The sequence below is a fragment of the Syzygium oleosum genome, unplaced genomic scaffold (assembly GCF_021117445.2).
Source record: "Syzygium oleosum isolate NSW1041296 unplaced genomic scaffold, Sole_v2.1 Sole_v2.01, whole genome shotgun sequence".
Classification (NCBI taxonomy): domain Eukaryota; kingdom Viridiplantae; phylum Streptophyta; class Magnoliopsida; order Myrtales; family Myrtaceae; genus Syzygium; species Syzygium oleosum.
In genome coordinates this window covers 3,237,493-3,254,389 of record NW_026607485.1, presented here as the reverse complement: position 1 = coordinate 3,254,389, position 16,897 = coordinate 3,237,493, and the positions used below count along the sequence as shown (strand labels likewise).

The 16,897-nt window shown below is 41.8% G+C and overlaps 2 protein-coding genes across 2 annotated transcripts; both read left to right on the top strand.

The window, feature by feature from the left end:
- The first annotated feature begins 655 nt into the window (after positions 1–655).
- LOC115690074 (uncharacterized) lies at positions 656–8,628 on the top strand. Its single transcript, XM_056317234.1, has 21 exons — positions 656–992; positions 1,201–1,277; positions 1,367–1,444; positions 1,546–1,677; positions 2,056–2,106; positions 2,190–2,330; positions 2,434–2,556; positions 2,696–2,773; positions 3,198–3,290; positions 3,362–3,484; positions 4,049–4,132; positions 4,747–4,845; positions 4,995–5,192; positions 5,518–5,593; positions 6,028–6,131; positions 6,218–6,477; positions 6,580–6,666; positions 6,756–6,986; positions 7,812–7,890; positions 7,989–8,052; positions 8,166–8,628. Exons 1-21 carry the CDS (start codon positions 908–910, stop codon positions 8,282–8,284), a joined length of 2,382 nt encoding a protein of 793 aa, XP_056173209.1. The 5' UTR covers positions 656–907; the 3' UTR covers positions 8,285–8,628.
- A 3,852-nt stretch (positions 8,629–12,480) lies between these two features.
- Positions 12,481–16,233, top strand: LOC115669258 (protein NRT1/ PTR FAMILY 4.5-like). Its single transcript, XM_056320321.1, has 6 exons — positions 12,481–12,495; positions 12,604–12,703; positions 13,090–13,307; positions 13,621–14,064; positions 14,145–14,272; positions 14,471–16,233. The coding sequence occupies exons 1-6, from the start codon at positions 12,481–12,483 to the stop codon at positions 15,372–15,374; spliced, it is 1,809 nt and encodes a 602-aa protein (XP_056176296.1). The 3' UTR covers positions 15,375–16,233.
- Positions 16,234–16,897: the final 664 nt, after the last annotated feature.

The following is a 16,897-nucleotide window of genomic DNA, read 5'->3' as shown; positions in this document are numbered from 1 at the left end:
AGGGCTAAGTTTTTCTCACGAAATGTGATCGACGTGCATTGAAGCACTTACCAAAACCGAACTATCTGACTCGAGGGCTAAGTTTCCATAAGCCAAGTGTTGTGGGGTTCCGACATGGGGCGGGGGGTTTTTATTCGTGCGACGAACGAAATCGGGAGCAAATCGTGCGAAGCCACCGGTGAGGCTCCCGGAGGAGCTTCGACCGGTGCATGGGACGGCGCCTTCGATCCATTCCGCGTCAAAAGCACCGAGCTCGATCAATTGTTGTAGCTCCATAATTTCTTTCCGTGGGTTTAAAGTACCGAGCCCAATTCTTGTCGGCCCATAGATTATAATTCGGTGAAAAAATATTAAATTATTATCATAAATTGTCCATGTCAGTACCGGTCATGTCACATAGGACGGTCGGCATTCACGTTAGCGAATTTCGATCAATTTTGGTAAAATGAACTCAATTGGTAAAACGCGAAAAAATTTATAACTCAATTGGAAAGATTAAAAGATTAAAAGATTTCTAAAGTGCAGTATGATTAGGACTTTTCGAACAATTTTCCCGGTTCAAAGCAGTTGGCCCAATTCTTGTCGGCCCATAGAAAGCCCAAAGTATGCTTTGATACCAAAACCCTACATCTACTTGTTTCCCTCTCTCAAGGCTTCCGTCCGTCCGTCTGTCTCTCTCTCTCTCTCCCCGTCCGGCCACCACGCAGCCACCACCTGCTCAGCCGCCGGTGACGCAGCCGCCGTCGCAGCCGCCGTCGCCGGCCCGGTCCTCGGCGGAAAACTAGGACGAGGTGACGCGGTCGCACCGGAACAGCTTCCCGGAGAAGTTTCTTGGGGGGGGGGGGGGGGGGCATGAAGGTTTGCTGAGGTTTACGCTTCGTTAAGGTCGCGCAAGATTATTCGAGGCATGGGTCGAGTTCAAGCGAACAAGGCTCACAAGTCCCGGTTCTCCTCCAAGTCATCTCGCAACATCCACAGAACGTCCCTCAAAGGTCAGTTTTCGCCGCCCCAATGTTGCCGTGCTACTGGGTCTGCTTAGAGTTTGATTATTACTGCTGTTTCGGTCTGTGAAGTTTGAATTTGGTGGAGGTTTCTCGATCGTTTGTGTGGGCGCGAGTTGTTTTTCATGGCTTGAGTGAGTGCACATTGTCGGGATAGCTAAGGGTTGCGGTTGCTGACGAGCGTTGTATTGTGTTTCAGACAAGGGCAGGATCGCAAAGTCCGATGGCAACGTCGGCAAGGGCGCACGAGCTGCTAGAATTCAGCACAGTAAAATGGTGATTGATAGTGTGCCCGTTTTGGAAACATTAGGGTGGTGTAATTCGCTATTGCTTGTGGTCTTATGAGTATTGGTGCTGTTTTATAGGTGAGGGAGCAGAAACGGGCCGCTCTTTTAAAAGAGAAAAGGGCTATGAGCGGATCGGCGAGTCCTCCCCGTGTCATTGTGAGTTTTCCTGACAAAAAGTTGCTGTGTGATGAATTGTGGTATCTTATGCAATTGTATGCAAGTAAAGTTTTCTTAATGGTATCTGTGTGTGATGGTAGGTTCTTTTTGGCCTTTCTGCTTCTGCGAATTTGGATTCTCTTGCTGAAGATCTTCTTAGATTATTATCCGCTGAAGATGCAGGAGTTGCGCCCTCAACGTTTTCTTCTACTGAATACAAAATGCGTGTGACGGTGGGTAATTCTTTCACATCTCCCTTTCTGAAGTTTGACGTTTGTAGGTAGTTATTTTTTAATAAAGTTCATAGAGCTCAGAGCTTTGGACTCTCGTTGTCATTTAAAGCGTGGATAATACTCCCTAGATGCACAGTACAAACTGTGTATTAATATCCATCATCCAGGGTTTTTGGTACTTGCATGCTTATGCCAAATCATGTCAGCCTAGTGAATCATGTGTCCTACATTCCTACAGTAATGGATCCATAGGCTTTTTGTTGACATGACTCCCACATCAGATGACGAGAAAAGAAATCTCTCTCTCTCTCTCTCTCTCTCTCTCTCTCATAATTTCCGATCTGTTTGCTTAGACCTCACTGATTTCTGCTGCTTTAGGTACTGAAAGCACCACATGGGGATCTCATGGCCTGTATGGAAATGGCTAAGGTAACTTGGGTATACTTTGTTTCTAACTGCTGTTCTGATCCTGTGGTTTGAGGTTTCCCTTATGCATTATCGCCTGCTTGTAGGTGGCAGATCTGATTGCTTTTGTGGCATCAGCAAGTTCATTATGTGAGGACAACAGCTCGGACTACATCGACTCCTTTGGAAACCAATGTCTCTCTGTGTTTAGGTCTATTGGTTTACCCAGCACTGTTGTTTTTATTCGAGTAAGGTGTTTTGACTTCATGTATTGAATATTTTTAAAGTGTCAGGAGTTGGTAAATAACTTTTTAAAATACTGTGTCTGAGAATTTAAATGATTGTGTACAGGATCTGCCTTCAGATATGAAGAAACGACATGAATTTAAGAAGATGTGTATATCTAGCCTTACGCCTGAATTTCCTGAAGATTGTAAATTTTACTTGGCAGATACCAAGGATGAGTTGCATAAGGTAAAGTTTATAGACCTTAAGTATGTCAGATTCGGCTCCTCTTGCAGTATTCTTGTTACAGCAACAAACTGAATAATCATGTATTATTTCTGCAACATAACTGTGATTTGTTCTATTCTGAATTTTTCATGGGTTGCAGTTCATGTGGCTTTTCAAGGGACAAAGGCTAAGTGCCCCTCATTGGCGGAATCAACGGCCTTATCTTATGGCTCAGAAGGTGATTGCTTCGTTAATTATTAAACTCTCGGAAAATTCTAGTTAGAAGCAGTGCCCTTTATGGGTTACCACTTTCAAAAGAGCTGCAACTGAGTGAGTTGGAGTTGTGAGGATTCACATAATTAAAATGTTTTGGGGAATTCGCATGACGTGCAATTACGGGCTTCTACATGGTTGTATCTTCTTGAGCATGGCTAGAATATATATGTTAATTGGAGAAGCGTTACAATATTCCTTAAATATGAAAGTTATGTGGAAAATCTAAAATTTTGTTGGAGCTGTTCTGAAATTGATATGGATGGATTCAAAGAAGTAAGTAAGAAAGAAAAACATAATTTTTCTTAGTTCAATTTATTAGTATTGGTTCTGGACTATTATGAAGCCCTCTCGACAGAGAGCAATGATCTTATTTTTATGTTTGATAGGTGGATATAGTAAATGATGATCAGAATCCTGGAAGAAGCACTCTTTTGCTCACTGGTTATCTCCGTGCTCGCTCTCTCTCAGTGAACCAGTTGGTAATTGCTTTAGCCATTGTCTCAATACAGTGCTGGATATGTTAATAGTAGCTCATAGTCATATTCAACAGGTCCATGTTTCTGGTGTTGGAGACTTCCAATTGAGCAAAATTGAAGTTATAAAGGATCCACTTCCTTTAAATGCAAGAAAAGATCATGGTGCCATGGATTTTGACGAAGTGCATGAAGTTGAGGTATAGACTTCTACATGTCATGGAAAGAGGATACAAGTCATTTTGTCCACATGACTTGTATTCTGAATTTTTTTGGGGATCAAGACTTGTATTCTCAATGGTCATTGTTGATTTGGCTCCTCTTGGACAAGTTTTCAATTTAGTGATCATATGTATTACTTATTAAAAGCTTACTGAAATCATTTGGCCAAACATGCAACTTATTGAATTCTGACGCACTCAATGATATAGGTATAGCTTTTTAAGACTGTCATGGTGAATTAAAAACTGCTAACATTAGGAGCAATTGGGAGGTGCTTTGAACCCATGATGTTCATAATGAACGCTTCCACTCATTTCTGTTACAACTGCCTCCCTCTCCTCGCCCAACCACCAACGCCAATACACACAGGAAAAGAAACACAAAAGAAATGTCTAGGAAGAGCATTGCGTCCATTTAGCTGGTATTAGGTTCCACTTGAGTATTGGGCATCAGTATTAAACAATTGTAACCTTGGGAATTATTCTATGTTTGATGATACTAGGTTACACGCTCTTATCGCCCTTTTCCTGTTGCTTTACTAGGTCATTAAATCTCTGGATCCAGAACCCATGAAGCAGGAGGCATTGCTTGTTGAGAACGTTCCAGATCCTCTTGCGGGAGAACAGGTGATTGGAGAAAATTCTGAATTTTCTGTTCTGTCCGTTGTCTATCACACTTACTTTTCTACCTTGTGTTTTGAAGCCGAATTATTTCTGGTCTGTCATTAATTAATTTGCTTTGGTACTAGATCTTTTTGATCAGGTATTATCCCAATGAGACATGATAATCTATCGGTTGATTTGTTAGCTATAGAATATATCCCCCTCTGAGATATGAGTTGTTGGCTGACTGCCTCTCATTTTTCGAACTAGTACTTAGTCCATTGCGATTGTATTTTTCTCAGTTGCATGCTACTGATTTTCATTAGCACGTATATAATTATTGTGAAGTAGAGGATACTTTCTAAGTATATGAGAGGAAATGTGTGGGAAGGAATTGAATTGCGTTAGCAGGACAAGATTTGTTGAATTTGCACCTTTTCCTGTGGATATGTTGATTTGACCTTTGTTGAAGGACCATCCCTAAGGCTTCTGAGTTGATCATTTACATAACATTTCTGCGATGAACCCGGTTGACTTCCATTCTTGATATTCAGCTATTCTTTATTGCTTTCATTGGGGACCATGTTTCTGCTGGAAGTTTGTGCTATTTTATTCACTTTGTTCTTCCTTAATTGCAGACCTGGCCAACGGAAGAAGAAATGGCTGAGGCAGAGAGAGCTCATGAACAAAAGAAACTAAAGAAAAGGTCGCTTCCTCGAGGCACCTCTGAGTATCAGGTCATCTGATGTATCCACTTTCAGTTTTTCTAGAAGATTATCATAGATTTACTATTTTTTTCAAATTTATATGCCGATGTACTTCTTTATCAAATGATGGTTGAATTCTATGTGATTTTTGTGGACTCTGAAGTAAGATACATTCACAGGCTGCTTGGATTGTGGATGATTCGGATGTGGAGGATTCAGAAAGTGATGGTGATGATGACAATGGAATGGTTTTGGATGAGGAGGAAAATGGCAGTGCTGCTCAAGAAGGCCATAATGATTTATATTATGATGATGATCATGCTTCATTAAACTTGAGGGATTCTGAAGAGGAAACTGAGGTTGATTCCATGATGATGGTAAGTTTTGATATGGAGAGACATGACCTGTGAGATTCAATAACGTAAAACTCGATGGTAGCAATGTGCAAACTCGGTGGTTTACTGTGTCTGATCAAGATATCGTGATCAAACAGTTACATTCTTAAAGCTTCTTTTTGAGTAAAATGTAGCTTTGTGCGTAGTAGCTGTTTGGGATTGCTCCCTAATGAATGCTTGCTTCAAATTTTGAATTGCTATTTAATATGGCTTTTTACTGCCATATCTGATGATGATTTTGTTTAGGGATACTATCTGGTTCTTTTAGTGATGCTTGGCTTGTGAAATACTCTGTTTTGTCTTGCAGGATGGCGATAACTTGACAAAAGAACAAATAAAAGATGAGCTTCAAAAAATTAAAGAAGCACATGCTGAAGATGAGGGTACCTCGATCTACTCTATCCTGCAATCTTGTTTGACTTTGGTACATTTTAGTTGATAATTGATATTAACATCAGAAAGGTTTCATGCTAAATCCAGTACTCACTGATTAACCATGATAAACGGATCCTCAACACAAATTGGTATTTTATGATTGAATCTCCTAGATGTTGAGTTATACTACTGTAATTTCTTGTCCAGTAGGATGTCTTTCTTGCTGGAAATATTTAGTTGGTGAGAAGAGAAAATTTAATTAGAAGGGAAAAAGTAGATTTTCCTGCTCATAAGGGGTTTTCAGCATGCAGTGGCTATGTATGAAGTGGCCTTTACTTTAACCTGAATTTGGATTTTGTGGAGCTGCTTCCTTTGTAGTGTTGATTTAATTACCCTTTACCAATGATCAGGCTTGTGATTCATGTTTTGTTTTGCATTTCAGAATTCCCAGATGAAGTAGACACTCCACTAGATGTTCCGGCTAGGAGGCGTTTTGCGAAGTATAGAGGATTGAAGTCCTTTAGGACCTCCTCATGGGACCCTAAGGTAATGATATTGGTGTTTTCTTGTAGGATTTCGTATGGCTTATGATAATTGACATTGCATTACATTTTTCTTGAAATTAATTTCAGGAATCACTACCACCGGAATATGCCAGAATATATGCCTTTGATAATTTTAAGAGGACACAAAAGCATGTTCTTGCAAAAGCATTGGATATGGAGCAATCTGACCAGGATGACTGTATACCAGCTGGCACCTACGTTAGACTTCATGTTAGAGAAGTACCTACGGGTGTTGCTACTGGATTGTGTGACCCTGGGAAGACATTGCCAATAGTAGCATGCGGTCTTTTGCAGCATGAGTCCAAGATGTCTGTTCTCCATTTCAGGTTCTTCCTTTTACAGATACAACTTTTTGCACTGTATGCTGCTGCGATCTCATCTTTTCTTTCTATTCAATGACGCTGGTTTTTTTTTTGGTTGTGATCCAGCATAAAGAAGCATGACACATATAGTGCTCCCATTAAATCCAAGGAAGAGTTAATATTTCATGTTGGTTTTCGTCAATTTGTGGCAAGGTATTGTGACAGTAGTTGATTGGAGCATCTCGCTATATTGTTGTTTATTGTTTGTTGGAGCTAGCCTGCTAATTTCTATTGCTATGCAGACCAATCTTCTCCACGGATAATATGAACTCAGACAAGCACAAAATGGAGAGATTTCTTCATACTGGGCGTTTTTCTGTAGCATCAATCTATGCTCCAATATCTTTCCCTCCTCTCCCTCTGATAGCCTTGAAGCATGCTGAAGATGGTTCTGCACCAGCTGTTGTAGCTGTAGGTTCCTTGAGAAGCGTTGATCCTGACAGAATAATTTTGAAGAAAATCATTTTGACTGGGTAGGGATTGAGTGGAACAATTATATCACAATGCTCTGTGTGTGCGCGCGTATGCATATGCATGGGATGATTACAAAGTTCTCTATGTAATATGGGTGGTCAAGGGATTGATTTCATGTTCTACATAACTTCAACATGAATATGTAACACACAAGCATACAGTCACTAAGATGAGAAGTTTTTAGGTGCTCGTATCTGAAGACTGGATTGGCTTAGGTGATGGTAACGTGGCTTCAGGAACACTACATAATGTCATTACACACACACAAACACCGTCTCTTGACCTTTCTACTGTCCTGTTGTGCATCAGGTTAAAAAACATTACACTACTGTGCCTGTTGTGTGTCGGGTTAAAATTGAGGTGAAAAGCAAATTACAAGGTCAGATATGTGGGTTGGAGTTAAATCTAATCATAGCAAAATATTCTTTTGTTTATCGGTAGATGAACTAAAAGCTTTAGCTAAAACTTTCCAGGATGAAATGAAAAGGGTAGGTCATCAATTTTAGGCAGAAAAGTACATTTAGCTCTTTGGTTTAGATTGTATCGAGTGCTATTGGTGGTTTTCCAAGTTTATTTTTGTGCATTCAATATTGAAGATGGAGATGACTTCTCTGTGGTTGAGGAGTGCTAGTGGTGGTGGTGGTGGATCCTTTCATGATTTTGGAGTGTGCTCCCCTTTCTTGCTTTTCTGAAATTTAAAAGTTGACTATTTCTCGACGCATGCCTTCAATTTTACGTTATACTGCATCCTGTATGACAATACTTGCCTGCAAGTTCATCAATGACAGTAAACATACTTATTCTCGAGATATCTCGTGTTGCAGTTACCCTCAACGTGTGTCTAAGTTAAAAGCCTCAGTCAGATACATGTTTCACAACCCAGAAGATGTGAGATGGTTTAAGGTAAGGGATTTGCTGCTGGTCTAATCTCTCGTATCGGATTTATCAACGATGGATTTAATCCTCGTGGTCTTTGAAACTCTTCAAAATATTGGTTGCAGCCTGTGGAAGTTTGGACAAAATGCGGCCGTCGTGGTCGTATTAAGGAGCCTGTTGGTACACATGGTATGTTTTCAGAATCCTTTCTCATCTAATTGAGAATATCTTTTTAATGGAATCTACTTGTTGTAGTTCCCCTCTTGGTGCTAAGTGCTAACCCTCTCCTATTTTCGACTCAGGGGCAATGAAGTGTGTTCTCAATGGAGTTCTTCAGCAACATGACACTGTATGCATGAGTTTGTATAAACGTGCATATCCCAAGTGGCCCGAACACCAGTTCCCCATTGCGGATGCTTGACCAGACGGACCGGCGGTCCAGTCTGGTTGGGATTTATTCCAGAATCACAGATGCAGATGCTTGGGTCTGTGAAGGGAATGAAGCTCTGGTTCAGAATATGAATTGTAGGTAAAATTTTGGTGGTTTGCTCACATGCTGTAGTGCGAGATACTCATCCTGGTGGTCAATTTTTTGCCCCTGTAAAATACCCCCCATTGGCAATTTAGAAGCACCAGTAATCTAGTTTTTCCCCATTCTTTCGAGGGTTGGAGCCGAGTTGAATTCCTCTGGCTCGCTTTTGATTGGTTCACCGTCTTTATTTGGTTAAAGTTCGGTAAATATATGTGTTTCGCTCTTTAGTATGACATGAACTCGTGAGAATTTATGCTTCTGTCTGCATTACCTCAGAAAAGGGAATGTTTCTTTTTGGCATTACTACGTTATAACAGGATATAAATAGGTTCAAACAGCTAAGCCATCCGTGATCCTAGTATTACATCTAGAGACTTAAATGACCATAGATTTATCAAAGCAAGTTAGTGGCCTGAAATTGTAGTTAGAAACCCCCTTGTATCGACTCTTTTCTGACTGATTCATTTGCGGCCTCGGCGGATGATTTGTTACTGACTGACGTGAAAGGCCTGAATTGGGGATGTTGATTCCTCGTGAAGAACGGCTCTACTTCAAGAAATTTAAATGGCTCAACAGTTTGCATTTCCATTTTGACCGGTCTGTACCCGCCCGACTTGCATCATGTCTTAACATCCCGTGCCAAAGATGAAAACTGACTCGCAATGCTCGGTATGCTCCAAAGTATATGTGAAATGGATAGACTGACCCAACCCGAAGATTTTGTGGAAATGGACGATGCAGAAAAACATGATCCTTGTTCCAATTTGTGACTAAGCATACGTACAAAATGGCACTGAAGACCCTTGTTTCCGTTGATCATTGGTAGCTAAAATACCATTTGAACGCTCGGTAGAAGACACTGATAGGGAACAGACGAATTCCATGCCTTCTGTAACACCTTGGTCGTGTCTGCCTGTCAATATTTTTATACCCTCTTGTGGTCAAACAAAGTATAGATCTCCTGTCCATTTGTTTAGCAATATAATAATCAGATTGAACTGGTTATTCGATTCGATGCATTTCTATCCCGCTCAACTCTATCCTCAGACCAACACTTGTTGGGGGGATCCTCAAATTTTCGACGGGGAAAAGTTAACACGACCATTCCAGGTCCATGGATACAGAGCCGAGTAAGCCGAAAAGAAAGTGAAGATGGCTTCGCTTGTGCACCCATCTGACGTGGGACTTGGCGCGACTAGGCCTTTTTCATAGGATCGTAGTACTAACACGGCAAACTAAAAACGCATTTAGCATTTCTATTTCAGATTTTCCCCTTAACATTTGGTCCTTCCTTTCATAGTAGAAATTTCCTTGTTTTCTGCTGATTACTAGATAAGGGTGAGCATCACTCGATTCTCGAACAATTCATTTCTAACAAGATTGAACAATTTCGACATGCGCAGTTCATTTTCCAAGCACTAAAGACCTAAATCCGCATCGAAACTGAACTAACCCAATCGGAGTTCACCTCTGATGAGGACCCAATAATCTATGGGACGCCAACCTCATTTCCATAAGGTCACATGTGATCTGACGTTGATGTACTGCATCTGGTCGGGAGAAACACGTATCTGATTCAGACATCTAGGGAATCTTCAACTGCTCTTGATCAGAAGTATATCTTATATAAGACTTTATTTTCCGTCATAGTCGTGTGAAGGTAACGCAATCATGTAATAAATTCGTTTCATAATGTCATTATTCTAGTTCTAATTTTCCTATACACTCCCATGGAGGAAAATCATTTTCCTAAAAATGAATTCGTATATTTCGCGAAAAACGAATGATTTGCAAAACAATTTCCTAAAAATGATTACTTGTATCACATACAAAATTGAATGAACAAAAAAAAAAATACATTCATCGTTCACTAAAGTATTTAGACATAAACTGTAATCGAAGTGATACAAGTAATCATTTTTAGGAAAATATTTTCCAAATCATTAATTTTCTACGAAATAAACGGAGCCTAAAAGTTTAAAAAAATATGGTTAATACTATGACAAATCCCAAACTGGTACACCTATGACAAATTTACTATAAACTAATATTTTTACCACAAAAAACCCCAAATTGTTACACCTGTGACAAATTTACCATAAACTAATTTGTTTACTACAAAAAACCTTAAACTGATATATTTGCGACAAATTTACTCTTTGTTAATTTGGATTAATATAACGAAAAATCACAAACTGGTACACTTATGACAAACAGAGGGTAAAATCTCAAACCGGTATACCCGTCAACTGTCACGTGTTTTCCAACTTAGAAATTTGACGGTAAAATTTAACGGAAACTAATGAAGAGTAAAGTTGTTATAAGTGTACCAGTTTGGGGTGTTTGGTGGTAAAAAAAATTAATTTAGGGTAAATTTATCATAGTTGTACCAGTTTGAGATTTTTCGTGGTATTAACCCTAAAAAAATAAAATCTCGTATATTTTTCTTACCCCGTTTTGTCCTTCATTGTGTTGGACGGGACAAACATTGCTTGGTGACCCTAGAGAAAACAGAGGAAGGGCCGGCAAAGGGATCAACACAGATACTCACGAAGGCAAATTATCTTTCCTTTATTTATTATTTATTTTTGGGTTAATACCACGAAAAACCCTAAACTGGTACACTTGTGACACATTTACCCCAAACTATTTTTTTGACCATAAAAAACCCCAAACTGGTACATCTGTGACAATTTTATCCTGAACTATTTTTTTGGCCACCAAAAACCCCAAACTGGTACACCTGTGACAATTTTACCCTGAACTTACCACAAAAAACCCCAAACTGGTACATATGTGACAATTTTACCCTGAATTAAAATTATAATATTATTTTTTTATTTTTTTCGAATTTTCATTTATTTTTTTATTCTTTTCTTATTTTTTTTTTTTTCATCTTCAACCTCTGGCGGGTCGCCGGTCCGCGACCGCCAGGGCGAAAAAGGGCGAGGCGGCCCTCGCCGGCGTCGAGCGAGGGCCGCCCTCGCCGGCGTCGGGCGAGGGCCGCCCTCGCCCGGGCCTCTAGCGAGGGCGACCCTTGCTGCGTCGGGCGAGGGCCGTCCTCCCCCCGCCCGAGGCGAGGGCGACCGTCACCCGACTCGGGCGAGGGCGCCCTCGCCCGATACCGGGCGAGGGTCGCCCTCGCCGGATCGGAGTGAGGCGACCACTCGCTGCGTCGGCAAGGGCCGCCCTCGCCCGCCAGTGGCAGGGCGACCCTCGCCCGGCTCGGGTGAGGGCGGCCCTCGCCCGACTCGGCGAGGGCGGATCCGGGGAGGCGACCACTCACAGCATCGGGCGAGGCCGCCTCGCCGGATCCGCGGGCGACCCTCTCTGCGTCGGGCAAGGGCCGCCCTCGCCGGCGTCGGGCGACCCTCGCTCAGCGTCGGGCGACCCTCGCTGTGTCGGGCGGAGGCCGCCCGACGCAGGCAAGGGCGGCCCTCGCCGGCTTCCGCCTCTGGCCGGTCGCCGGACCGGCCAGAAGTTGAAGGTGAAGGAAAAAAAATGAAAAAAGAAAAAATTCAAAAAAATAATATTAAAAATTAGTTCGAGGTAAAATTGTCACATGTGTACCAGTTTGGGATTTTTTGTGGTATGTTTATGGTAAAATTGTCACAGGTGTACCAGTTTGGGGTTTGTTATGGTAAAAAAAATAGTTTGGGGTAAATGTGTCACAAGTGTACCAGTTTAGGGTTTTTCGTGGTAATAACCCTTTATTTTTTTATTTCATTTTCCGCCTTCGCACAATTTGATACGAAATACCTGAGGAATCTTCGGTCGTTAGTCGCACAATTTGTCACGTACGAGGATTCTCTTTACCCGTTGACTTCGCACCAAACTGACAATGAGTAATCATGTGCACAGCCTTTCAAGAAGTTTGTCATTTTCCTTCATCTCTCTCAAACGCGAACCCTGCCACTTCGAGTATCTCAACCTCGCACGTCGCCGTGGACGAGACCAGATCCGGAGGCACGACTCAAATGTGAACCCTCCCACTTCAAGTCTCTACAGCTTGAGCTCGTTGAAGATATCCACAAGAGTTGTTCTGTTTCTTCCTCTTTAGTCCTGTTTTTACTGATAAAGACAAGATGAACCTATCTATGGTACTTTCTCTTTTTCTCTCCATTGATTTATTTGTCTGAATTTTGTGTAGGTTTCATCCTTGTCTTTGTTAATCTGTTCTTTTTCCAACTAAAATGGTTGTCATGCAGGAGACCAAGACTGAGTTTGTCGAGGGGAAGGTGGATTGGAAGGGAAAAAATGCTTTGAAGCACAAGCATGGTGGGATGAGGGCTTCTTGGCTCATTCTAGGTAGGTACTCATTTTATTTCGATTTTCACTGCTATGATCTTGGTCTTGTACGCCAGTAAAGGGGTTATAGGACCTCTCAGAGTTTCACGTGTCGATTTCCGGATGGATAATAGTCGAGAGGTTCCTACACCGTGTTTGTCTCACTATGCCCTTATCGTCTAATTTGAACATCTACTAAAGGTACGCGAGCAATGACACATGATCCTTAGGGAGGACCGAATAGCAACTCGTATTTGAGCATCCCACAAGCATTTTCGGGGGTCAATGCTGTGCAATCAGAGTACCTAATTGATGAATGAATTTGAACTGACTTGTATCATAATGATCTAGAGCAATATTGACCCTTTTTTATTGTCTCATTTTGGCTTAAATTGCAAATTCTGCAGGGGCATTTAGCTTTGAGATCGTGGCGACTTTGGCACTCGCTGTCAACTTGGTGACATACTTCAATGGAGTGATGCACTTTGAGCTAGCTGACGCAGCTAACCAGCTCACAAACTTCCTGGGGACTTGTTACATCCTCCCCATACTTGCAGCCATTCTCGCCGACACTTTCATCGGCAGATTCAAGACCGTCCTCATTTCAGCCTCAGTCGAATTCCTGGTACATATTCCCTGAATAATTGGTTTAAGACTACATAGCAACTGAATTGACAATTGGTTTCACTGGTGATCTCTGAACTTTGTTTAGACTCGAACGAATTATCTATCATTATTAAGAAGAGTCTTCATCGATTACCAGTAGATCCCCGTCGGTCACAATTTTTAATGTTTGGCCACGTTCACACATTGATTCCTCCAGATTTTAACTGACTCTAATTGTGAAGTATAGTGAAGCCCCTTTATAGACTATGGATGAGTTATGAACCCATCAAAGCTCTTGAGCAACTCAACTATACTTAGGAATGCTCAAACAGGGACTGGCACTCCTAACAGTGCAAGCTCACTATCCGAAGCTTCGACCGCCGCCGTGCAACGTATTTGATCCCACTTCCCACTGTGAGAAAATCAGCGGTGGAGATGCTGCTCTCCTATTCCTCGGCTTATACTTGTTGGCCAGTGGCAGCGCGGGCATGAAGGCCTCCCTGCCAGCCCATGGCGCCGACCAGTTTGATGAGGGAGATTCAAGGGAGGCAAGGCAGATGTCTAGCTTCTTCAACTGCTTCTTTCTGTCTGTGTGCACCGGGGGGATGGTGAGCCTGACGCTTGTTGTCTGGATCCAAGATAACAAAGGATGGGACTGGGGGTTCGGCCTGTCTACCATTGCCATGATCGTGGCAATAATCGTCTTTGCTGCGGGACTGCCACTGTACCGGATTCAGATAGTTCAGAAATCTAGCGCCATCATTGAAATCATTCAGGTATGAGCTCATCATCTTCTTTCATATATGTATTTCGCTCATCCAATTTTTGTTTTGTCACGATTTGTTGTTTTGTGCAGGTATATGTAGCTGCAATCAGCAAACGAGATCTTCCACTTCCCGAGGACCCAACAGAGCTTTATGAACTTGATAAAGATGGAGAAGCTGCCTCGGAAGCAGAATTTTTACCTCACACCGACAATTTCAGGTTGATTCCATCTTTAGTGAGGAACAGCAATGTTATGTTAGACATACCAATTGCAAAAATAATAAGCATACCGGTTCAACTATTCTAGTTCAGAAAAAAATGCTGAAGTCATGGGAAAATCAAAAGTAATGACCTCAAAAATTAAGCAACAAATCACAATTAAACTGCTTCAATGTTCCTCCTCTTATTGCTTGTTAGGTTTCTTGACAAAGCAGCCATTCAGAAAACTTCACCAGTGCAATTCGGAGGTGAGAAAGTGCCGAATCGATGGGTGTTGTGCCCAGTCACACAAGTGGAGAATGCCAAGATCATAATAGGCATGGTCCCTATCTTCTGTTGCACCATCATCATGACCCTATGCCTTGCTCAGCTCCAAACCTTCTCCATCCAACAAGGCCTAACCATGGACACAAGCATCACTAGGTCCTTCCACATTCCACCCGCCTCCCTGCCCATCATCCCAACCGCCTTAATGATCGTCATCATCCCAGTCTATGACCGGGTCTTTGTACCCTTTGCACGCAAGCTCACAGGCCACCCGGCTGGCATCACGCAACTGCAGCGCATTGGGGTTGGCCTGGTCCTGTTCTCTGTCTCAATGGCCGTGGCTGCAGCTGTCGAGGTCAAACGAAAAGCTGTGGCGAGGAACCGCCACATGCTTGATGCGGTGCCTGTGCTCCAACCTCTCCCAATCAGCACGTTCTGGCTGTCCTTCCAGTACCTCATTTTCGGGATCGCGGACATGTTCACAAATGTGGGGCTCCTCGAGTTCTTCTACTCTGAAGCGCCGAAGGGGCTCAAATCAGTCTCGACTTGCTTCCTCTGGAGCTCCAAGGCACTCGGGTACTTCTTCAGCACGATAATGGTAAAGATTGTGAACAGCGCGACAAAGGGGATAACAAGGAGCGGAGGCTGGTTGGCTGGGAACAACATTAACCGGAACCATTTGAACCTGTTCTACTTGTTGCTTTCCATGCTTAGCTTGATCAACTTCTTCGTCTATTTGATTGTTGCAAGGAGGTACAATTACAGGACTAAGTCACAAGTGAGAACAACACTATGTGAGGAAGTGAGGGATAATAATGTGGAAGAGTCAAGTTGAATCAAATCAGAAGTTGAATGTTGCTACAGTTTGGTGTTCTGAGATATCATTTGGTGTTCATGACTGGAAGCAATTGGTAATTCGGGTGCAATGACGACGACTAGCACTTGTAATCTTCCCATAACCATCTATTTTAATGTTAATTTCTCTTCTTAATGATAATGACTACTGCTTGAGACATCAACTAATGGACTAAAATCACGGGAAAGGTTTAAGAAATTTATCCCTATAATTGGAAGATAAAGCATTATTTTACTGGAGAGTATCAATTAACAATTTGACCTAGTAAAGTTTACAATCACACATCTTGCTTCGAATAAGTTTTATTATTATAGTTATAGATATAGATATATAAGATCTTTCTGTACTATATATATTATAGCGCCACTCTGAAGAATCACAAATCAATCTATATTTTGCTGCTTTTGTTCTTCTTCTGAGACAATTCATTTGGTGTTAGTGCTATGGATGAATTATCGGATCGTTGAGAGGATCGATTCTCATTGTTATTTTGATGGACGGATGACTTTTGTGGCTTGTTATGCAGTGTCCCTCAATGTTGTGGACGTTTGTTAATTTAGTTTATGGATGGTGGAGACTCGTCAGGCTTGCTTCTCAATGATGTTATAGTTGGTTGTGGACTTCTTATTCTACTGGCTTATGAAATGTGTTTTTTGAGGATTATTTTGCATGGTGGATGATTAGATTATTGTATTGCAGGTTATTTTATTTTATCATAACAGGCTTTTGATTTGTTATGATATCGTTATATGGTTTTTTTTGTTTTTACTTTTTTAGTTTGGTCATTTGGGGTTCAGCTGCATCAACCTCGTATATGCAAGATTCCACACAATCGGTACCTAGGAAAATGTTCTTGCTGTCAAACTTCTTCCCCGAGGATGTTTTCATGTTTAGTAGCTCTCTAGGAAAATGCAAAGAGATCTCCGAAGATTTCTTGTTCGGATTTCTTTCTCAGCTCAACATTAGGGAGAGGAACTCTTCCTCTGGAGAATTAGTCTTGCACCGAATTCTGGCTTTTTTAAGCCTCATTAAGTATTGTTTGACGGACTCTACAGATGGTTGTCGTATCTTGCCAGGTCGGCCACCTATACCCTGGGATCAGTTGAGAGAAATATGTCTAGAATCGGACTTGCATGTCTCGCCAATCCCTAACCGAATTCGCAGGCAGATTGAGGTGCCAATTGAAAGCTGGTCCTGACAGTGAACTAGGGAAGAGCCTTAACTTTGAGAAAGTCATCAATAGAAATTTCTTCATTGTTCAAGCAATTTGCACGATGGCCGTGATTTCACCTTTACCGGCAAACAAAGCGAATTCAGAATCGCTATACCCCCTGGAGAAGGGATAGTTTCAGTCGATGTGATCATGGCATGGTTTCCTATACACAGTCGTGTTATTCCTTCAAGATCTAGGTCCACACAGTTGCTCTAATATTCTTGATCGATGGGATTAGCTACTCTTGGTTCGTTTTCATCGAGTCCTCTTTCAGGAATTTCTTATTTCG